Source organism: Juglans microcarpa x Juglans regia, chromosome 1D (genome assembly GCF_004785595.1).
Source record: "Juglans microcarpa x Juglans regia isolate MS1-56 chromosome 1D, Jm3101_v1.0, whole genome shotgun sequence".
NCBI lineage: Eukaryota > Viridiplantae > Streptophyta > Magnoliopsida > Fagales > Juglandaceae > Juglans > Juglans microcarpa x Juglans regia.
In genome coordinates, this window is record NC_054594.1 from 47,118,683 (window position 1) to 47,142,688 (window position 24,006).

General features: G+C 39.1%; 2 protein-coding genes across 3 annotated transcripts; one reads left to right on the plus strand and one right to left on the minus strand.

Annotated features, from left to right (window-relative positions):
- Nucleotides 1–597: 597 nt before the first annotated feature.
- On the minus strand, nt 598–18,897 carry LOC121256411 (ecotropic viral integration site 5 ortholog-like). Of its 2 annotated transcripts, none has more exons than XM_041157214.1 (18): nt 18,611–18,897; nt 17,841–17,910; nt 16,882–17,508; nt 16,608–16,793; nt 16,374–16,487; nt 7,142–7,200; nt 6,872–6,938; nt 6,683–6,734; nt 6,495–6,587; nt 6,233–6,316; nt 5,686–6,110; nt 5,065–5,126; nt 4,004–4,073; nt 2,529–2,609; nt 2,346–2,447; nt 1,727–1,851; nt 1,332–1,452; nt 598–1,159 (listed from the first exon to the last, which is right to left on the minus strand). In XM_041157214.1, the coding sequence occupies exons 1-18, from the start codon at nt 18,661–18,663 to the stop codon at nt 1,049–1,051; spliced, it is 2,502 nt and encodes an 833-aa protein (XP_041013148.1). In that variant the 5' UTR covers nt 18,664–18,897; the 3' UTR covers nt 598–1,048. The 2 variants fall into 2 exon arrangements, with proteins under 2 accessions (XP_041013148.1, XP_041013142.1); XM_041157208.1 differs by having other exon boundaries at nt 17,841–17,925.
- A 1,669-nt stretch (nt 18,898–20,566) lies between these two features.
- LOC121237170 (CDP-diacylglycerol--glycerol-3-phosphate 3-phosphatidyltransferase 2-like) lies at nt 20,567–23,965 on the plus strand. The gene is made up of 7 exons (XM_041133787.1): nt 20,567–21,306; nt 22,121–22,218; nt 22,342–22,392; nt 22,526–22,639; nt 23,358–23,414; nt 23,514–23,599; nt 23,727–23,965. Exons 1-7 carry the CDS (start codon nt 20,757–20,759, stop codon nt 23,845–23,847), a joined length of 1,077 nt encoding a protein of 358 aa, XP_040989721.1. The 5' UTR covers nt 20,567–20,756; the 3' UTR covers nt 23,848–23,965.
- The last annotated feature ends 41 nt before the right edge of the window (nt 23,966–24,006 follow it).

A 24,006-nucleotide genomic window follows, 5' to 3' on the forward strand; every position in this document is an offset into this window, starting at 1 on the left:
TCAAACTGGACTGTACAGCCTATAATTCAAGATATCAGGAACTCATTGCAGTCCTTTCAAAATTGGCAAACCAGAAAAATTCATTGAGACCTCAATTCATACGCGCATCCTATTGTGCAATGGACAGCTTCCAATAGTTTCTAGAAGCATACCCCTATCTCAATTCCCCCTTAGCTTTTAGATTTCCATAGTGGTAAAGATCCACCCTCTTGTTTGTAATATTTAAGCAGTTTTTAGATTTCCATAGTGGTAAAGATCCACCCTCTTGTTTGTAGTATTTAAGCAGTACTGGCACTGGTGCTTGTAAGACCGTGTGAATGAAGTTTAAAAAAAAAACAAAGAAAGAAAACATCAAATTAATATTTCCTTGTACCCCCGCTTCCCGGGGATTTGAACCATTCCAGTTTCTCACTGCACATAGTTTCTTTTGTTTTTTGTTTTTTAACCTTGCAGATAAATAGGACTGAGTAAGGAAAATAACGCACTGACAACATATATATATATGTATGTATGTATGTATGTATGTATGTATGTATGTATGTAACATATCATTGGACCAACTGGGCAAGGGTGCATTGGAGAGAGATGAGCAGCAGCTGTTACGAATTCTTCTGATAATTAAAATTTAGGAAAAAGACGAAACAACAAAAGACACCGAATATAAATATTACAGTTGCGTCAAATATGCAGCAAGTGCAAAAAAAAATAAAAAAATAAAATAAAATCTTCCTGAAAACTACGAGTTTAGACACAGCAATACAAGGCACTATAATGCAAAAGATTATACAGTTGCGTAACCATCGATCTCATGTTTCTTCTTACATTCTACTCTCCACTATACTATTATTACTACCGATTCAATGAAGAAAGAAATAATGAATGAATAAGCACTCTATTGCTTGTCTCTAATTAAAATTCGATTTGCTTCCCGAGCTGACATTGATGCATAAGATATCCAGTATCCACCAAGCCAAAAAGCATATTGGAATTGAAGCAGTGACTGGGAGTATATCTGTTTGATTATCATTGTAATTAACCTTTTTATTCTCTACTCTTGTTCTCGAACACCATTGGTAGCTTTCTGTTGCTGGGTAGGACTCTCTCCCTCATCTGTAGATTTGATGCCATCAACTGGCTCCTCGGTGTCAATTTGTTTCCCCTGTTGCATGCAGCAAAAAATTGATTTGTAAATCTTAAATATATTAAGCACAGGAAAAGTGATACAGTAACTCTGCATGCTATTATACTAAATACATATACAGGGATTTTGAAGTGTGCGCTCATATACAATCAGCCTTCACTTTCTGAGGAGAATGCAAGTAAAAGCAAACCTTGTTCCGGTCTCGCCAGGCAAGTCCAAATGGACGAGCTAGCAAACTAATCTTTCTTGCGGGTAGATCTTGAACAGACTCTTGATTGCTTTGTGCTGTTGGAGAATCTGGATGTGGAGATCTACAAAGCAAAATTGCACTTAAATTAGACATGAATCTCATTCATGGGGGGCATGATAGGCAAGAAATGCCGATAGGGTTGAAAATAAGCAGCTGATGCAGAAAATAGAGATAAAGAGACAAAAGAGAAATCATTAGAAAATAAAGAAACAACCAAAAACAAAAAAATATTAGAAGCAAAGAGTCAAAAACCCGTACAAAGAAGTAATGACAAACTTTTATCAAAAAGTGAATTAAGACTGCACCAAAAAAATTACTACAATTTGAATACACACCGTGGAGAGGGTTGTGCTTTAAGTTGGCCAGATTGGTACTGTAAGGTAGCCTCCAACATTGATTCTGCCATAACCACTCTCTTCTCCATTTCAGCAATTGAAGCAGTGGCCTCTTCATACTTTTCCTGCATACATATAGTAGTTGTGGTAGAAGGCTTTATATGAATATTCAACATTGAAAAGACAAAGCCCAGAAAGCCTAGAAGATAAACCGCTCAGTGTAGCAAACCATCTTGTCTAGGTATCTCAGACTGATACAGACTTTAACCCCCAAATATACAAATGCATGGAGCCAATGGATGCAAAAAGACATAGCTTAAGGAATTGCAAATTGATGGTTTTGTGGCTAGAGTACAGCGATCAACTACAGATTGATGTCCACGGCTTTGATGTGCTAAAAAAGCTGTAAAGAATCAAGTGATATGGACAGCCAAGCTTCAAATGCATAGGATACAGCTCTAAATAGTAATATAATGGTTAAAGAGGACCATTTTGCTGACTCCAGATAGTTTGCAAAGATCAATACTTAGCAAATGTTCACCATATACTTCCATAAGAATGGTGCATGATTGAATAAATCAAACCAAATTCCAAAAACAACAAAAATCATAAGTTAAACCTGAAGCACTTGAGCAGCATATCTTTGTGCTGCTGCATCTTGCTCAGCAAACCTGCGAGCATCTTCTGTTACCCTTTGCTCTTGCTCTACCCGCATTAAGACCTATAAGATTATTAAATAGCAAGTTATGAATTATATGGTACAGTTAAAGTAGGCAGTTAAAGAACATTGGGGAGAGATAACCTGAAGCATAGCACTTTCTTGTTCCTGCTTATCAGCAAGGGCCCTGCGAAGTTCAGAAACCTCTTGCTCTAACTGCTCAACCTGCAAATTGAATGTGGAATTAACTAAAGTTTTCAAAGAATGAATAGAAATTCAGCTGCACAAAACCACAACTTCAGAACATGTGGGCTATTACTGCCTCTAATTTAGGCTGAGCAACCAATGTTCGGAAAGCTTTACCCAAACTCTAAACAAAATACATGTTGATTTCAGTGCGACAGGGCTTGGTGTGGTGTAAATATATTTTACCAGGAAAGGCATGAACATCAATGTTGCCAATAATAGAAAAATTCAAGCCTTGCAGAAGAATAAATTAAAGAAGATTATAGGCTCTTCTTTATTTTTTTCTAGTAAATACAACTCACACATCTATATGGGATTGAATCTGGGACCTCATCATGCCACTCCTCGTGGGGAAAGGAGATGCCACTTGGTCCAAAGACCAGTCCAAGTCATGACCCTTGACTTAAACCAAAACCAGCCTTACACATCAGGTATACTAGCACAAATGATACTAAAATATGCCTATAATGTCCATAAAAGTACCGTCACTATGATATCCATGAACACCTCAATAGTGAAAGTACTGCAAATTTTGACTCCCCCCCAGATCTAGTCCTGTGCCATCTTTCTAGAGAAACCAAACACTTCCAATAAACCCAACAGAGAGGTCACACACCGAACCAGCTTTCACTACCAAATGATAAATCTAATAGACATGAAACCAACTCACCATGAATCCTCCAACAACATTATGCTTATCATATTTCCCATGGTTAAGAAAGTTTTGCAACTATACTCAGATTTCCATGGAAATAGAGTAACTTGAAAACAAAAAGGACTATACCGCCAGTTGCCAATCACCATAGAACACAATACTGCATGATTTCTTTTTTATTTCTTTTTTATTTTTTTTTAAATTCTGTGATTTGGCTCAGAAATATTCAATAATTACATCTATCCCAACCCCACATAGATCCCTAGAGCCAAGGCCTTCATGGGAACATTGTCCCTCTGTTAAACAGTTGCCCTTTGAAAGGATGTACTTCGTATGAAAAGGACTATACCGCCAGTTGCCAATCACCATAGAACACAATACTGCATGTTTTCTTTTTTATTTCTTTTCTTTTTTTTTTTAAATTCTGTGATTTGGCTCAGAAATATTCAATAATTACATCTATCCCAACCCCACATAGATCCCTAGAGCCAAGGCCTTCATGGGAACATTGTCCCTCTGTTAAACAGTTGCCCTTTGAAAGGATGTACTTCGTATGATATGGCAATTATATGCACAATAGGATTGAATGTGGACTGAATTGAGTTTTTCACAAACATGCATGCAGCAAGCTCAGCATGATAACTGATTAAAGGACACACACACACAAACTGATAGGTGGTAAATAGAACTGCTATGTGTAAAGGCATCCCAGATATACCCTGGCACTCAATTGCCGCCGATTATCCAGCTTGACCATTTCCATCAACGCTGTCTCCAATTCGTCAGCTCTGAAAAAAGTCAGATAAAGCCAGATTATCAATTATGCACTAATGAAAGAAGTACATATGACTCACTTAAAAACAACAGTATTGCATGACTGAATTTGTGGTAGCTACTAAATCATACTTTGCAGAGTAGATTATATCAAGGAACTTCGAAAGTTTTTATAACTGCTACTGGGTGGAACCCAGAGAATAAAGGGGAAAATAAAATTAAAAGAAAAATATCAAGAAAGTGACACCAGCAAAGGTTGTGGCCTTGAAACAGTAAATTAAGTTTCAGATACACAGGAATCCTCCACTCAAGCTCTACTGAGCACTAGGAGTAACATGGTGCTTAAGAGGCTGTCAATGGAGACAGAATAAGAACTCGGAGGAAGAGACCATTACGGAAGACTGCTATTTTTTTTTTTTTGGGGAGGGTGGGGGGTGGGGGTGTTGTGGAAGGGGGGTGGGTACATAAAAAAGAACAAGTATAGCAAAGGGAGATATCTCCTATCAAGAGGGTGCCAAAAAAATATATCATAATGGGAGACAATCAAATAAACAAGCAAAGCCAAGAAGTAGCTTACATAAACAATAGAGGAAAAGCATTCTTAGTAAAATGCCCAAACCTAGAAGCTCCCTTTTTTAGCTAAAGAAAATTTTCCTAATTCTATCATCTAAGAGAGGGAGCAAAGATTACATAATAAAGAGTCCTGAGCATAGGAAAAATAATGCTAAGGAGCAGTTTACAGCAGAAACTCTGATCAGTAACATCTCGAAGTTTCCCTTGACAACAAAGCAGTGTACATCGACCAATTTCCAGCTGCTCTTAGTAGGGCAAAGAAGAAAGTAACTATAGTTCTGCGTACACACCCAATCCCAGATTGGACACAATTCACTATCATCATAAAGCAATTACACTTGAGAATGCAGACATGACGTTGGCAACCAAGAAATTTAAAAAAAAAAAAAACCCTATTTCAAGTTACAAACTATAGTGCAGAGGAAAATAGACCTGAGTACTGCTGATCTTTTCTCCTCCAGCAAATTGCACAATTCAACCTTCAACCACACCACCTGCATGAATTTCATATACTGAACTCAATTATATTGTGAGAAAAATGCTCGAATGTATCATCTACTAATAATTCAAAAAGGTTGATCAATGACTATTTGTACAATGAAATAAAAGGGGTTAATTTGTATTTCACTAAGAAACATAACAATTATGTCATCCATACATGGGTCTATTCTATTGGCTGAACATGAGAAATCACCACTTGTTCCAGAAGCTTAAAGTATTGGAAAGAGATAAATTTAATTATTTGTATTATATTCTTAATACTCCCCCTCACGTGTAGGCCAGGTTCCCCCTCAATGAGTGAGCCTAATACGTGGAATATTTAATTAAATGGGATAGAGTATAGAGTCAAGGTTCGAACTCAAAACCCGTGGTTTGATACCATGTGAAATCACCACTTGTCCCATTAAGCTGATGGGAAGAGGTAGATTTAATTATTTGTATTATATTCTTAACAGAACAACCATACAAGCATTTACAGGTACAAAATTATTATTTAACTCAAATGTTTCTAAGGTTAACAGAATGATTATGCAAAAAGAAGACATAAATGACCTGCTCTTGAAGATCTTTGACAGAATCAATCTCCACAGCTCCAGTCAGGCTAATGACAATTTCATCTGCATTAGTGGACCCAGAATCTGACCGAGATAAATTACCATTTGTTGGTGTATCATCCAATTGTTCCGTTTTATTGGCTTCTATTATCATTGATTTAGGATCGTGTTTAAAACCATACAGTTTAGATGCCAAAGCCTTAGAATCCCTCCAAACTTGAAGCCCCTTGGATCTTTCCTCAAGTGTAGATATTACTGCTGGTCGGTGTTTACTTCTCAAGTCTTGTAATCGGGTTTCATTTACATTTTGGTAACCCATGCAAGCAGTCAGTACAAGTTGACTGCTATCAAATGTTGAGCCAGCCAGCGATTGGAGTAAAGTAACTGCATCTCCAGCATCCTTGGTTGTAACTAAAGCAGGGCCTACATGAAACTGAGCCAATTAAGTTCATAAAATAAAACTGCGTACTTGGTACTATTTGTTTCATCTACCGCAATAACACAATACAGAATTCAAAAAACCAAACTTCTTTGTTACCCAGTACCATATAACTCCATCAAAGCAAGTGCTGTCCTAAATAGCATGACGCGATTTCCTTCGAAAAGAAGCACATCCCAGACTCGAAGAACTGGAGTAAGGAGAAATCCATCAGATTATAAGCAAGCTTTAACAAGAAGCTGTCCAATGCCAATTACGAGGATGAGAATGCATTGGTAAGATACCAGAGTATTAGACAATATGTAGCTAGATTTAAGATGCACACAAATAAGCTTTAAAATTTTAAAAAATACAAAATAAAACATTACCACTTTCCCATGGAAGCATGTTCATAAAAATGGAAAGGAACCACGGTCCAGAAACCCAAGCCACCTGCACTCCCAGGTAATCCAGATGATTGACTGCAACAGACGTGAAGGTGACTTCAAAAAAAAAAAAACTAGCCAACAAGCTGTGTACAAAATGGAAAACTGCAAAACTAATAACATATACAAACCCAATTTTGGAAATCTCTCCCGCACCAACTCCTCAAAAACAAGTTGGTCAACCTGAAAAGGCACAACAGCCTATCAGAACAAAAGCACTACCCATATACAACAGTTATGAAGCCTCCCCAACTTCATTACTACAGCTCATTCAAGAACAGCAAAAACACAAACCAATCAAACGAGTATGTAGGAAATACCTGAGATTCTATCATTTCCTCTGAGTAATAGCCATCAAAATAGTCATCAATGATGCCCATCAAGGCCCTAATTGTTTTAAACCTCTATTAATCAGGGCATAAAAGCCAACAAAATAAACAAAATAATGCTAAGATGCTGCACAAATATTAAACATCTAATTTATGTATGCTTTCAGGAACGATTGCCACTTGAACTAATCGAAAAAAGAATACCACTTGAATACAGATACTTTTTTCTATGCACAATTGTATCAAAAATTTCAGACCTACCAAAAAGCATTTTCTTCAGGCATCAAGAGTAGTAATAAGCCTGCAAAGAAATTCATGGCCTGCATGCAGATTGAATCAAATAAGCTACAAGTCCGACAGAAAGCTATCTTCAGTTCCATGCTAAAAAGAATGAACTTAAAAGTAGAACCAAAACAGAATTCCTGCAAGGAGCGGCAAGCAAAAGCCTCTTTTCACATTGCAGTCCACCAAAAATCTTTGCAATTTTTGGGAGAAATTCAGCTCAATATGTCCACCTCCATTTGCTATGCAATCTAGCATGCAGGGAACTAGAATTTCTCAAGATTTAATATACGAATCAACTCTCTCACTAATGTTCTTCCTTATTTGAAATTTTCCAAGAACTGATCAGAAATTGAGGCTTCAGAGGTCTTGGGAGCTTCCATCTTCCGTGTTTCAAAAGTAGATTTCTCTTGTGCTCTTCTTTTTGTGTTTCTTTGTATTTACTCTAGGAGTAGCACTAGTTATGTTACACCAGCTCAAGTGAGTTTCTCTCTCTGTTCTTGGAATCTTTTTTTTTTTATATAAGTAAGAAACTTTATTGATCGAATGAAACTAGACAAAGCCCATGTACACAGGAAATATACAAAAGAGACACCTAATTACATTCTAGAAAGCTGAAAAGAAAGCAGAAACTCATGAACATTCCCTCCCTTCAAAACTATAGCAGAAAACCATTGAACCAAAGAAAATACAAAAAAGTTCCATAATTCCCCCACAGCTCTCTCCTTGTTGTTGCAGCACCTCTCATTTCTTTCCATCCATATACACCACAATAAGCACAAAGGTACCATCCTCCACGTCGCTACTAGTTGAGAGTTATGATGATGCCTATTCCAACATGCTAGGAGCTCCACCAAACTCTTGGGCATGACCCAATTCAACCGGCTCTACTAAATATACCAGCCCATAACTCTCTCGCCACCTCACAATGCAGAAAAAGATGGTCAATCGATTCACCGTTGTTCTTACACATATAACACCACTCCATTACGATCATCCCCCGTTTCCTTATATTGTCAACCGTCGAAGTCTTTCCTAAAGCTGCTGTCCAAGTAAAAAAATGCAACTTTTGATGGCACAAGAGCTCTCCAAATACCATTCCATGGAAACGCAATGAGCTGATCATCTGTCAGCACCTTATAGAACGATTTAATAGAAAAATTTTTACTCCCCAAATGTTTCCACAACATTCTATCTCTCCCATTTCCTCCTATCCTCTTGGAATAAAAGCAAGCTGAAAAAACCTGCTATCTTCTCAACTTCCCAATCCTGCGCATTTCTAGAAAAGATCATATTCCAATGCACTGTACCATTGGCTCGACACTGCACATCTGAGATAGCAGTCTGCTGATTTCCAGCTAATCTGAAAACACCTAGAAAAACAGAAAATAGAGCTCTCTCACCACACCATTCATCAAACGAGAACCTAATTCTTGTGCCCTCTCCAACCTTAAAATTGATGTGTGTTGCAAACACCTTCCACCCCTTTCTAATAAATTTCCAAAGGCTCACACCATAAGACCCCCTACCCTCCTTGGAACACCAACCCCCCCAATCACAACTATACTTCCGACCCACAACCATTCTCCACAACGTAGTCCCTTCCAATTGGAATCTCCACAACTACTTTCCTAGTAGAGCTTTATTAGAAGTGATCAAGTTACGCACCCCCCAAACCTCCCAACTTCTTCGGACTGCACACTTTTTGCCAACTCACAAGATGAAATTATTCTCCTCACCCATGCCACCCCACAAAAAGACTCTAAATAGTTTTTCAATCAGATTAGCCATCCCCACTGGTAAAGGAAATAAGGAAAGAAAGTACGTAGGAAGATTGGAAAATGTACTTTTGATAAGAGTTAATCTCCCTCCTTTTAATAGGTAGAGCCGCTTCCAACCCGACAACATTTTCTCTACCTTCTCTACAACACCATCCCAAATATTTTTTGCTTTGAAAGAGGCTCCCAAAGGGAGTCCGATATATTTCATAGGAAGAGCAGCCGCTTTGCATCCCAACAACTCAGCTAGAAGGTTGATATTCTCCACCTCCCCTACCGGGACCAGTTCCGACCTGCCCAAGTTCACCTTGAGTCCCGAAACAGCTTCAAAACACAAAAGAACAGCTCTTAAAGCCTGAATCTGTCTGCTTTCAGCATTATAGAAAATGAAAGTGTCATCCGCAAACAATAAATGGGAGATGGATAAAGCCTCATTATTAATGTTGCCCACTGAAAAACCAGCAAGAAAACCCCCTAACAGCAGACTCCACCATGCGACTCAGGTCCTCCATTACTACAACAAAGAGAAAAGGAGATAACGGATCCCCTTGTCTCAAACCCCTCAAACTTTGACAAAATCCACAAGGTTTGCATTAACTAAAACAGAAAACCGAGCGGTCAAAATACAATGTTTAATCCAACCACACCACCTATCTATGAAGCACATCTTCTCAACATATATAGCAGGAACTCCCAACACACGTGGTCATAGGCCTTTTCCATGTCCAACTTGCAAAGGACTCCCCGAATACCATCCCTTAACCGGCTATCCAAACACTCATTCGCTATCAAAACTGAATCCAAAATTTGCCGACCCCTTACAAAGGCGTTTTGAGATTTGGGGATTATTTTATCCATCAACAAACTCATATGATTTGCTAATACATTTGAAATGATTTTATAAATCCCACCTACCAAACTAATAGGATGGAAATCTTTCAACTCAATGGCCCCCGCTATCTTCGGGATATGGGCAATGAAAGTAGCATTAAGAGACTTCTCAAACTTGTGACAAAGATGAAACTCATGAAAAACCCACATCACATCATCCTTCACTGTGTCCCAACACTCTTGAAAGAAAGCTAAAGAAAATCCATCCGGGCCCGGGAGTTTATCTTTGCACATACCACTCACCACCTGCTGCACTTCGGCTTCCTCAAATGGTCTCTCCAACCAACTTGCTGCACTAACATCCAACTGGTCAATAAACAACCCATCCAGTTTGTTGAAAGAAGTGGTCTCTCCGACGCAACACCGCAGTCTCTTTGAGAAGGTCTACATAATAGTTCACGATATGGTCTTGAATAACCTTCGGGGATTGGTGCACCGTGTTACTGATTGGATCGCCTCAATCACATTATTACGCCTGGAATTCGCCATTTTGTGAAAGAACTTAGTAGATTTGTCGCCCTCCTTCAACCATGTCATCCTTGTTTTTTGTCTCCAAGAAATTTCTTCCATCAACAAAACCTTTTCTAACTCAGACACCACCTCAATCTTTCTCAACGAGGCCTCCTCAGCGACCTCCCCAACTTCTAAAGAATGCAACTCATTCCAAAGAAGACTTTTTTGCTCATCTGTGTGTCTAAAAACCTCAATGTTCCACTTCTTTAAATCCAGCTTAAGGGCTTTAAGTTTACCAGCCATAATAAAACTAGAGGTACCGTGAAAGGAATAGGAAACCCACCAATCTCTCACCCTCTCCACAAAACCAATCGTTTGTAGCCACATATTCTCAAATTTAAAGTAACGCCTACCCCCATGAATGCCCCCACAATCTAACAAAATGGGAAAATGATCAGAGCATACCCATGGCAATCTCTTTTGGCTTAGGTCAGGATAATGTGTCTCCCAAGAAGTAGAAACTAGAAATATGTCCAACCTTGACCCCCCTCTACTATTCGACCACATGAAAAACCCCTCGATCAGAGGAAGATCAATCAAGTTAAGATAAAAAATCAGCTCCGAAAAGTCTTCCATCGACCTTGTCAAATAAGTAGCCCCCTCCCTCTCACATGGGAAGTGTACAACATTAAAGTCCTCGCACACAACCCATGGTAATTCCCATAAATAATACAAACCCGTCAGTTCCTCCCACAAAGAGCTCCTTTCTCGATGCATTAGGCCCATACACACTCGCAAGAGCCCACCTCCACCCATCTTCAATATTCTTGAAAGACCTAGCCACTGAATAGTTCCCAATGCAATCCTCTACTAACTCCACCACTCTTATATCCCACATCAACAACACCCCTCCTGAAGAGACCAAAGAAGCTAAATAACTCCACCCCACACAAGAACAACACCATAAACTTCGAATAATATTTATGTCAACATGGCTCAGCTTAGTCTCTTGAAGACAAACAATATCAACTTTCCAACTACGGAGAAGAGATCGAATGCCAAGTCGCTTGTTAACATCATTGATCCCCCTAATATTCCACGATACGATTCTAGGCTTCATAAGATAAACAACTCCCCCGCCCCTTCAACCTTTCCCTCCCAACACTACTCTCCTTGTTATCATAATTAATAGAACAAATCAATCTTTTCAGCTCTCTATCTTTTTCGGTTGCTAACTTCAACGCCGTTGGTCTACCTGCTTCTATAGCAACTAAAAGGACCTTAAATTGCTCTTCAAAGCCTTCACAAGAAATCCCCACACACCCCTGTAACTCTGCCATCTTTTTCAGCACCCAATCCAAAGATTTAGAAACTAGTGGAATAGCACATAGTGGGATAGAACTACCCAACTCATACGCCGCTCAAGTGAAGATCGTAGTTTTTGCTAGATTAGAGTTTCTAGCACCGTTTACTATAAATATGTTATATTTGACTTGCTTTGTACGACTTTCAAAATATTTTGAGAGAGAACAATTGTTAAATGAGTGCATATTGAGTGAGAGAGCAAAAAGCCCTAAAGAGTGTGAATGGAGATTGAGTGATTGTAATCTTCTCTGGTTAATAAGATTTCTGCAGCTTTATGGACGTAGGCAATTTGCCCAATCACGTATATTGTGTGTCATGTGTTTCATCGTGCTTGCTTTTACTTTAGTTTGTCATCGTTGGTGTGTGTGTTTTGCACAAAAACTAGTATCAAGAGCCAAGGTCGGATCTGAAGAAGAATGATGGCTAGAGATAAAGTGAAAGCACCTGGGATCGAAAAGTTCGAGAAGATGTAGATCGAGGATTATCTCTATGGGAAGAAGCTCCATCTTCCACTGTTGGGAAAGAAGCCGGAGAGTATGGATGATGCTGAGTGGACCCTGTTAGATTGACAGGTTCTGGGGATTGTTCGGCTAACATTGTCCTGAACAGTGGCACATAATATCAGTAAGGAGAGAACCATAGCGAATCTCATGACAACTTTGTCATGTATGTATGAAAAGCCGTCGGCGAATAACAAAGTGCACTTGATGAAGAAATTGTTCAATCTGAAGATGTTCGAAGGTATGTCTGTGGCCCAACACTTAATGAATTTAATACGATCACAAATCAACTGTCTTCTGTAAAGATTGAATTTGATGATGAGATCAGAGCATTGATTCTGTTGGTATCACTGCCAAATAGTTGGGAGGCGATGAGGATAGCTGTGAATAGTTCAGCCGGTAAGATGAAACTAAACTTAGAAGACGTATGTGACATGATCCTTGCTGAAGAGGTACGTAGAAGAGACTCGGGTGAGTTCTCGAGTTCAGGATCGGCCCTGAATGTTGACAATTGGGATAGAGGACATGACAGATCAAGCTCCAAGAATAGGGGAAGAGCAAGACGAGATCTGGGCAACAGATCACGTGCTGGAGTTGTGGCAAGCCGGGCCACATTAAGAAAAACTGCAGGAATCAAAAAAGTGCTGAGGATGGTGAGGTGAATGTAGTGGTAGAAGAAATTCATGATACCTTACTTCTTGCAATGCACAGTCCGATTGATGATTGGATGTTGGATTCAGGAGCTTTATTTCATAGCACCTCACATTGAGACATCATGCACAATTATGTTGCTGGTGATTTTGGAAAGATGTATGTGACTGATGGAGAGGCACTGAATATAGTGGGAGTGGGTGATGTGCACATCACACTTCCAAATAGGGGCGTGTGGACTTTATAGCAAGTCAAACACGTTTCAAATCTGAAGAAAAACCTGATCTCTATGGGACAGCTTGATGACAGCGGTTATGCAGTAGCGTTCTCTGGAGAAGCTTGGAAGATCACTAAGGGTGCGCTAGTTTTGGCGCATGGTAAGAGATCTAACTCTTTGTATTTAACATTAAGGTCCAGTGATGTGCAAAGAAATACAAGAGTGCAAAAAGACAGGCTTGATTGCGCGAAACATGTGAGGAAGCCAAAGGGAGTAAGTTTTGCCACTCCTCATGAAAGCCTGGGAAAGTTGGCTGAGGTCGCCAAGATTAGTTTGAGACTGGATACTCCTAGTGCAGTGGGAGTTGTGAGTCGCCTAGTGGATGTGCTTCTAAGGGCGATGTATGTGGAAGACTGAAGTCGGGCTCAACTTCAATCTGTCTTCTGACTTGAAGACGAGAGCTGTGAGCTGCAGGGATGATAGGGTTTGACTGGAAACAGTGACTGGCATATGGAGACTCAGTCTCCAAGTAGGAGATTGTTGGGTTGCATGTGGAGACCGGTTTGTGAGCAGAAAATCAAGGAATAGTGAGTTCGCTCGACATGCGCTTCACAGTGGGCTCGAGAGAAGCTCAACCCGTGAATTCGATCGAGGTGCGCTCGACAGTGGGCTTGAGCGAGACACAAACCCTAGTGTTCGCTCGAGCCACGCTCCACACTCCGCTCGAGCCAATGTTCATTGGTTGTTTGCTCGAGGCGCGCTAGAGCGAAAAACGTAGTTTTTGCCAGATTAAGGTTTCCAGCGCCGTTTATTATTAATATGTTATATTTGACTTGTTTTGTACGACTTTCAGCATATTTTGAGAGAAAACAATTGTCAAGTGAGTGCATATTGAGTGAGAGAGCAAAAAGCCCTAGAGAGTGTGAGTTGAGATTAAGTGATTGTAATCTCCTTTGGTTAATAAGATTTCTGCAGCTCTGTGGACGTAGGTAATTTGCCGAACCACGTATATTGTGTGTCGTGTGCTTCATCTTGCTTGCTTTTACTTTAGTTGGTCATCATTGGGGTGTGTGTGTGTGTGTGTGTGTTTTGCACAACACTTCCCCTGAAGAGCGAGCCGTTTGCAACTCCCCAAGCAGCACCTCTATTGTGCTCCTGAAGCCACCAACGACCATTCCACCTGAAAAGAATTGGTCACCCATCCATGGGACAAGCTCCCTCGTAGGTACCTCCACCACCGGAAGGCCAGACTGTGTTGAGAGTTCCCTGATCTCCCATCAAAAGCAACACCACCGTCGAGCTCTTCTAACAACTCCCCATCCTCGATTTCCTCCCGCCGATGTGATTGTACTGACCCACCAAGATGGTCGTCGACGACCAGCGAAAGTTTCTATGTCGAGGCTAGGTCCGACAGGACTAGGGGTGAAAGCCGGTTGGTTCAGACCGGAGAAACCGACCAGACTGATTGTTTCGGTCCGAACCGGACTGAAGCTTGGACCGGTCGGTCTCAGTCCAAGGATTTCTCAACTTTCGGTCTTCGGTCCAATCCCGGACCGGACCGGACTAACCGAATTGGAAAAATATATATTTAATTTTTAAATATATTTTATATATATTATTTTACATAATAATTATATAATTAATAATGTAATTTTCATCTAATTTATTATCATTGAACATATAAAATATTTTTTAATGAGTTAGTTATATAGTCCACATTAATAATTCACTTAATTTTAATTTAGTAATTTAAATAAAAAATTTTAATTAATTTATTTAAAAAAAAAAAAGAAAAAAATTGGACATGACCGACCGGACCAATAACTACCGGTCCAATCAGGTCTCTATGGATGCTCAGTCCGGTCCGGGAAAAATGATGAACCGAAAATTTTAGTCCATCACCCGAACTGACCAATTTACACCCCTAAGCAGGACACATATCGGCGCCATGAAGGAGCGGCTAAGGCCCTGGGCTGATATATCGGCCGAAACCCGAGTCTTTTCCAACTAGACCCATTTTGGGCCTGATCCCTGGCCCAGCCCAGTTCCCTTTGACGGCCCAGCATAGTCTGTAAGCCTGATACCCCCGTCCCTAAACCTTGGCCCAGGCCCAAGCCCAAGCCCATCTGCAAAGCCCCCTTCCCCTTAATGCACCGTTTTAGCCAGTGTATATTATCCATCAGATATCCCACTTCTTGTTCCATTTCAGCCAACGCCTACAGCACCCTTACCTCATTCAGACCCACCACGTCCCTGCCACCCCCCTCGCAGCTATGCGCCTTAGCCGAAATAGAAGAGCCGCCTGTACCTGGTAGACCTGCCTTCTCTACAAGCTTCGCGGCTCAAGGCATCTCCATCTTCCCTTGGAGTACCTCTCTGTAAGATCAAGAAGTCAACTGATGCACCGTCGACGATGCACGGTCTCGGTCCAAGGATTTCTCAACTTTCTGGTCCCCCCCCCCCCCCCCCTAGAGCACTAGCATTGGTTTCTCTATATGCATCTTCAAAATCGTATCTTTTAAAGATTGATTTTGCATATCAAGAAAAACTCTCACATTGGATTATGCATTTTTGAACCAAATAATAATAAAATATTTTTTTTTTCTTTTTTTCTTAAAATTATTATTTTTTATATATTTTACAATTAGCACCATGTGCTCAAAAATACCAATTCCATATATCTAAATATTACCAATTTCATATATCAAAATGACCAATTTTATCAATAAATATTAATATGTACTAAAAAACACTTTGATCATCAACTTAATACAAATTTCATATATCAAAATTATCTTAATACAAATTCCACAAAGTTGATTTTAATGGGTAGGAGAGATAAAAAATAGTAAAATAATGTTTGGAGAGTGAATAGTATTTCTTCAAATTTGAAGAAACACAATTCATAGCTATGCAAAATTTTGAAGATGCATAATCCAATTTGGAGAGAGATTATGCAAATATGAAGATGCATAAGCCATTGCCAATGCTCTAATAGATTCTCATTTGCCCAAAAAATAAGTTTCCCAGGGCAGTGCTCATGCAAGCTTTTTATCGATTAAATCACAACTTAAGTAACCACATTTAACTTGAGAAGCAGTCACGTGAAGAATCAAGGTCTAAAGGCCACAGCCAGTTTAGTGGTCGGTTTCAGCCTTTCATACAGAACTGCAAAAAATCATTGCGCTGGATTGAGTGCTTCAAGTACAAACCATGTCGTAGATGGGCAAAAATAAAGCTTTGTAACATCAATTGTGAGTGTCATTCTGAGATTTCTGTGATTGTCGTAATATTCTTAAAGCAGTGCAACCTCAATAAAAATAAGAATATAATTTTTTTCTCCTGGAAGCAAATACCTGACAGTACCCAACAGAGGGATTATGTCTAGCATATGCTGTAAGCAAACGCCTCAAAGCATTTCTACCATCCACATCCAGAGCAGGATGGCCTGGAAATGTTCGAGGCAAATCCTACACATAAAACCAATATCAGCAAGCCAAGAAACTTGTATTAATTATGCACAAAAAGAATTAGCACCACAAAATGAATCTATTGGACGCCAAAGTTGAGTTACCAAGGGATGTACTGACCTTCTCAATCTGCCCTTTCCATTTCTCTGAAACACATACAGAATCTGTAGTTAATCCCTCACTGTTGCTGTCTATCTGCTTGCTATAGTTTTCCGTGTAATTGCCAGAATTACTTTCTGGAGCTAGAAGATCCTGGTAATACTGCTTGACACGACGTGACTTCACACCCACAAAAGCTTGCCAAAGCTGAAATTTTCAGTATATCAAATTACTGAGCTCGTTCCCCAAGAAATAAACTTAATTATCAAAATACGACTCGATAGAGTTGTTGTACCTCTCCCCTGAGAGCCATAGGCACTCCACCCCGAACAAGGACTTCTAATTCTTCTTTGCAAGGAAACAAAGATTCTGGAGGGACCACATTAGTAGCAGCGCCAGTAGCAGGAGCACAGTCAGTATCACTTGGAGGCACATCTTGACTGGGATCAGACCTCTCTGCATCATAAAACTCATCCTCGGAATCTTCCTCACATGCTCCTCTAGAGGATCTAGTCTCTTCAATAGTAGAAGAAAGCAGCTTTCCAGTTCCACCGCCTCGCTCATCTTTTGATACATTGGTTTTCCCCTTTATACGAGTGCTCATCATATCTTCAATGGCATGAAGTGATAGTCTAATCTCAGTCCAAATATGGACCTTATGAGTTTTTGTCTCCTTAGCTGAAGGTACATCCTCCTTTCGGGCACCATTTTCGGCCGAATAATCGGAGCCAAGCTTCTGGCCATCTAATTTACCTCCTTCAACAATGTTCTCTGAGCTAGCATCTGCTTCTGGCTCTAAAGTTCCAGCACGAGTGGTCTTCTTATCTTCTTCTTCTATGAATCCATTTACAGCTAGTTTAGCTGACTCTGCTTGCCTTTCCAGGAAAGACTTCCACCTATCTGATCTTTCCTCCTCCTCTTCCTGAAACAATTAATTATATTAATTTTTATAAGTATATTAATCATATCAAATAAAATCACCACATTTTTAAGCATTGTCTCTCTTCAAACTTTGTTTGGTTGCTGAAGGATGTGAGAGGGAGAATGAAAAATTATATCTCAACTTTTTCATTACCTTAGACCAGAAAAAGTTCAAACTTGACTAAGAGCCCCAAGCCTTTTAGAAAGGAAAAAACCCTAAATTTTGGAATCCTTCTCACCTTTTCTTTCTTTTTTTCATTCACCTTTTCTCAGCAACCAAACAAAGAGTGTTGATATTTAAGACAAGAGGCAGAACCAAAAGTAGAATTAAACCTTGTAGATATTAGCATATTCACGGTATCTTTGTACATGCTGAGGTCTCACAGCGAACCCATACGCATCCCTGTTCACACCAATCCTATTAATTTCAGAAATTCAATAATTTTTCAATGGTTACTCTCCACAATCAAACATCAAGCAAGTTCTAGATCACAAACGAATCAAAACAGCCTGAAACCAAGTCCATTGCAGCATAGTAAGTCCCCAACAATGAACAACGAAATTCCAAGCATGACCAAAATTCAAATTACCTGCAATCAACCTCAAAAGATTTCCGGCTCACACTAGAGATCAACATATTCAACTTGAAAACTCGATTCTACTTCCCATAGCGCTTGGCATTGCCTCAGCGCAAACGAAACTAACTTAAAAGCAACGCATTTCACAGTCCATCTAACACTCATTGCGGAACGCACACTGCGTAAGCACTAAACTAAATTTGTGCAAATTTAAGTACAGTGGAAAGCAATATCACTGTTAGACCCACTGATCTATAAAGAACTCGCCATATTTAAGTACACACATACATACAAACAAATCGGAGTACACAAAAAGAAAATGTAACTGTCAATTGTCAGAATCCAAGACGATCGGATGTATTTTCAGCGAAATTCAAACTAATAGATGAAGTTTCCAAATATAAAGCGGAACTATCTGGATCAGTGAGGGAGATAGAGATAAGAGCGGGGAAACTTAAAGTGAGAGTTAATACGAGCAGGGGCGCGTAGAGAGAGGAGAGATGAGGAGGAATAAAGAATGCGTACCTCTTGTGGTCGAAGGTGATGACAGAGGGATTGAGGGCTTGGGTGGCCTTCATTGATTAGCAGTGGATCGGTTTTGACTGGTGAAGCGGAGATTCAGTTCTTACTTTGATTTCGGGGGAGATCTCGGCCCTTCTCCTTGATTTTCTACAACTGAAATCTCAGTGAGAGAGAGAGAGAGCACCAAGCAGGCGACTACCGAGTGTCTCTCTCTGTATGGTAGAGTTGTAAACTTGCAAGCTGGGAGCGAAGAGAGAGAGAGAGAACATCACATGCAAAAGGCCAAATGGGCGATATTACCGCTCACGTTATTATTACATGTGCTGATTTCTTAACGCATAATGCGAACACTCTCTTTCTTAGGAAGGGAGCCCCCGTTTTGTATGAAATTATTTATTGGAGAATGTGACCGATTGGGATTTGGGGTTTTCTTTTTTGGTTCCCGTTGGAGATTATTTTGCAATTTTCATACATTTTTCCCCAATTATGAAAATTTTGTTGATGTTTATTTTCCTTTTAATTTAATTTTAAAGATTTACGGTCCACGCATTAAAAGACATGTTTCATGTGAATTCGACAGCATTAACACCGACTACTTTTTCATCTTATATGTTACAAGACTTAAAAAGAATTAAAAAAAAAACAACTTTTCAATCATTGGTATCGTTACACATGTACATACACTCTAACCTTACAAGACATATCCATGGGAGCAACGACTAAATTGAAATAAATGATCATTACCTACTGTTTCAATGTCTAATTCTTACTAACTACCTTAGCACTTTATCAATTAGGGACGTAGACGAATTAATTTTAAATGAATAGTGAAAACTCAATTTTTATTCATTTAGTTTTTTTATTCAAGTTTTATAAGTATATTTCATTTTATATTCATCGTCAACTCATTTATTTTTTGTTCGCAAATTATGATGTATTTGAAAATCTATATACAGAAATGCTTTCTATGATGTGAATGTATAATTTAGGCATAATTAAGTTTCATATCTATATCACCAATTTTGTTTTGGGAAAATATTTATTGCAGCCTACTATATACTGCAGCCACAACACATTCTGTACTGCATTTAAAAAAAAATTATATGTAGAGTGTGCAGAAAATACGACTGATATATAACCGCACTCTTTTATTTTAGTTCCGTGGAAAAGTTTTTCACCATACTTTTATGCACACTTGGTCATGAAAACGAGTAGGCCCCAAGAATAGTATGGTGGCCCGCCCTTATTGTTAGTAGTGCATCTTTTTATCAGCAACAATTCGACCAAGGCCGAGTAAATATTAATGGGATCCATTTGCAATTCCATTCGTTCTTTTGCATGATGCAGCTACCAAACATCGACACCAATCAACTTTGGCATTCTTTTTTTCGCTCCTCCTACCCATTGTGTCTCTTTTTTTTTATTTAACATTTTTAGATTAGTTTGCCTCTCGAGCAACTGAGCAACCCTCACGTGCTCTTCGTTTATTTTGTCGGTGGAAGGATCACCCCAAATTACACCGACGAAATAAGAATAGAAAGCCAATCAATCTTAGGACAATGCTACAGCTCCCGCCGGAGCTCTAGCGTGTCTTTTCTACGTGTATTTTTTTAAAATTTTTTTTATATAGATTTTTTTAATATTTTTAAAAAATAAAATAAATTTAGAACATCATTAAAATTATTTTTTTAATTAAAAAGTAAAAAAAATTATTAAAAAATACTTTCTTAGTTACGAAGTAAAATATTTTTTAATAATATTATGAATTTTTTTATTTTTTCAAAATATCTAAAATTATTAAAAAAATCTATATAAAAAAAAACTAAAAAAAAATACATAAGAACACATGTTGGAGCTCCAGCAGCAGCCCAGCGAAAACTCTAGCATTATTCAACAATCTTATTCCCTAAAGGTCGTAGAGTTAACAGAAAATCACATCAACGATGCTATCACGGCGACCCTTTTCTAATTAACACGTCGAAATCTCGCCCCCAGGGCCTACGGAATGAAAGCTCGAAAGAATAAGCTCTAGACTCGAGTCGTAGAGGTAGAGATTACCCAATGGATCAGAGATAATCCCTTAACTAAAATCGTACCCACAAAATACAATTGAACAACCTCGTGAATTAATTTTTAAAGCCCCACACACATGTCATGCCTGAAACTGCCCATGGCGGCAGCTTCTATTTACACCCACAAGCCCTTCGGCTGCCACCACAATTTCAACAAATGGGCCCGCAGCACCACCGCCATGGCCACCAGCTCTCTAGCCAAGCTAAAACCTAAACCCAGACACTTCGAAGCCCTGTATGTTAACTGCAACTGGGAGCGAATACCCGTTGTTACTGTCTATAAACATGGGTGGAGTATAGCCCCGTGCGCACCCCTCACACCCTCCGCGCACGATAAGCGTGCTCCTAAAACGCTACGGTTTCGTGGCGTCCACCACAAGAACTGCCCCCCTGCTTTATCTTCACGCAGTTTTAGCTCCGAAGAGAAAGGAGGATTTTCTGCCTCTAAGTCTGGCTCCGGTATCGTGGCAGATATGGGTGCGGAAAGCAAGGACCCCAAAGATTTGTTCCAATCGCCCTCGTCAATGCAAAACCAGCGGCCACAGCAACAACAGTCTTCGAAACTGCTCACATTACCCACAATCTTAACGCTCGGTCGCGTCGCCGCTGTGCCGCTTCTCATAAGCAGTATGTGAATATATTTTTTTCCGTTTTCAAATATGAGCTATTTCAAGTAATGGGATGGCTTTGGTTTTGATGATCCGATCGGAATTGGATGGAAAAGTTTGGAACTTTGTATATGGATGCCCAGGTTTGAGGTTTTCTATAGGAATGAATGTGATAGGTATGGGAAATTTGGTTGCAGAGTAGCATCAATTGTGGATTAAACTTTTGATTTTTGTAATGCTTGGTGTCCACCTCAATGTTTTATTCGTATTATCGTTCTTTATCAATAAATTTTTTGTTTACCTATCAAAAAATAAACATACGAGTTATGATGGACATTTAAGTTTGGCAGTGAGATCAATTAGATATTGTTTACTGTTAAGCTCTAGTTAATAAGTTTTTTTTTTTTTTTTTTTTTTTTTTTTTGTGAATTTGATCTCTATTAGGCTCTTTATGATGTTGGGATTTCAGGTTTTTTGCTTTTCATATTTCTGCGTTTGAGCTTATCTCAACTTTGTTAGGTTGCAGATTGAACTTTCTTTAATCCAGGAAACCTTTGAATTTCAGATTTTTGTTTGCCTTATTCATGCATGCAAAATATGAAGGAGGTTTTCTCGATTGAAATATGTTTATTGTTTATACGGTAGCATGATTTCCTGATTTTATAATATGGACTCCATGGTACTCTGAGCTGCTTTGTGGGGCTACAAAGATTTCCCTTGTCATTTATTGAATGTGGAATTGCAGATGGTTATCGAATTGAGTATACATTTTAGTGGTCATTGCATGAAAGACTTGCATTTCATTAGACTAATATTATCATATCTCACATCAGCCTTCTACGTTGATAGTTGGTGGGGACCAACTGCTACTACAAGTATTTTCATATCTGCTGCTGTTACAGATTGGCTTGATGGCTATCTTGCTCGGAAGGTATGCTAGCACTTAGTATTTCATGCTGTATAAGATAAGAGCAGATCTTGTGGCAAAGTAATTGATCTGAAAATTTTAGTATGTTTGTGACATCTTATAAGGGCTAATTCTTAAAAAAATCAGATGATGCTAGGGTCTGCATTTGGTGCATTTCTAGATCCAGTAGCTGACAAGGTATGGTAAGATGATTAGAATTTCATATTCTTTTGCTTCAAGCTAGTTATACTGTACAGGTGCTTCAATTTAACTGTTGAGAATAATTTTTGAGTTCTTTTTTTCTTGTCTTTATCATCCCTGCTGAATGCAGCTTATGGTTGCTGCCACATTGGTCTTGTTGTGTACCAGACCGGTTGAAGTACCAATGTTTGGGCAAGTGCCATGGATATTGGCTGTACCTTCAATTGCCATAATTGGTAGAGAGGTAATATTTTTTTATTAATGGTTGTTTTAATCTTGTCAGCCACGTGGATGCTCTGGATTCGATACACTAGAAGTTGCAAATAGCTCCCAATAGGATTTTTTTTTTTTTTTTAAATTTTTTATAGGTAATCAAGAAGTTTTATTCATAGAAGTAGCCAATAGGATTTGATTTTAATGTTGGCAACAAGGTCAGGACAGGATTTGCCTTCCTTCAGGTGAAATATATTCTACATTAACAGCTGTACCACCTTCAGGCCTTTATGGTCCAGCATTATGGCCCACTTTGCTACCTTACTGGTGTTTTTTTAGAGGGGGGGGGGGGGGGGGGGGGGGGGGGGGGAATATGTTAGTGGCATTCATGTATTTGACCACAGGTGGAGCCCAATCGTGGTGAACCAAGTAATCCTTGTGTTTCGCATTTCTTTGTCTTGGTCTTTATCTTCCTCGATATTTTCCTTCTCCCCATTGGTCATTACTGCCAAAACTGCTTCCTTGGAGCAATGCTCGAGGATAATTCAACTGAATACTTGTTACTTGAGTTGACACGATCTTTTGCAGGTGCATGTGTGCACACTTTTCCTTCATTATTTTCTTTTGCTCTTTCCCTCAAGTGATCACACATACATAAAAAAAAGAGTTATGCATATATCTTGTTTGATGATATCAGTTCATGTTCTAGTTGATATTCTCTTACAAAATATGCTGAAACTTTTATGTAGATAACCATGTCTGCAGTGAGAGAATGGGCTGCTTCTCAAAATAGTAAGCTTTTAGAGGTTTGTTTTCTCTTCTGTACGCTTTGACTGACACCACTTTTGTTTTCTAAATTGCTGGTGTTTTAGCCGGAAATATGTTATGATAATGGAGTTTTTTAGGCTGTTGCTGTAAATAACTTGGGAAAGTGGAAAACAGCCACACAGATGACTGCACTAACCATCCTATTGGTTACCAGAGATAGCAGGTTCATTCTCATTTATCTAGCTTATTGTGTCATTCCTGTTCTGGCTTAATCAGGATGAAATAGATATTTCCTTGAAAAATGTCTGATTGTGCCCTTTATATTTTTGTATTATCCCCTCATTGTGCAGTCTTGGAGGACCGGGGATTCTCGTACCTTTTGGAGTTGTTTTGCTTTACATCTCAGCCGGTCTTGCTGTATGGTCACTATTTGTGTACATGAGAAAGATTTGGAGAGTATTGCTGAAGTAATGTGCTAGCTTTGTTGCATGGTTGCATGGTTGCACTTCATTCGCACATGAATCCTTTTGATGATGAACTTCATGCATTGGAGCTGTGTTCTTTAGATGGATGGAAAGCAAAGATGTTCTTAAAACGTTCCAAACTTTTTGAGTTTAATTTCAGTTGAAT

Coding starts and splice junctions, on each gene's coding strand:
- LOC121256411 (XM_041157208.1), bottom strand. CDS start 18,663: ATGAAGGCCACCCAAGCCCTCAATCCCTCTGTCATCACCTTCGACCAC. Junction 17,926..18,610: donor ATCACCTTCGACCACAAGAG/GTACGCATTCTT, acceptor TGAAATTAATAG/GATTGGTGTGAACAGGGATG. Junction 1,160..1,331: donor CCTGGCGAGACCGGAACAAG/GTTTGCTTTTAC, acceptor TGCATGCAACAG/GGGAAACAAATTGACACCGA.
- LOC121237170 (XM_041133787.1), top strand. CDS start 20,757: ATGTCATGCCTGAAACTGCCCATGGCGGCAGCTTCTATTTACACCCAC. Junction 21,307..22,120: donor TGTGCCGCTTCTCATAAGCA/GTATGTGAATAT, acceptor ATCTCACATCAG/CCTTCTACGTTGATAGTTGG. Junction 22,219..22,341: donor ATGGCTATCTTGCTCGGAAG/GTATGCTAGCAC, acceptor TAAAAAAATCAG/ATGATGCTAGGGTCTGCATT.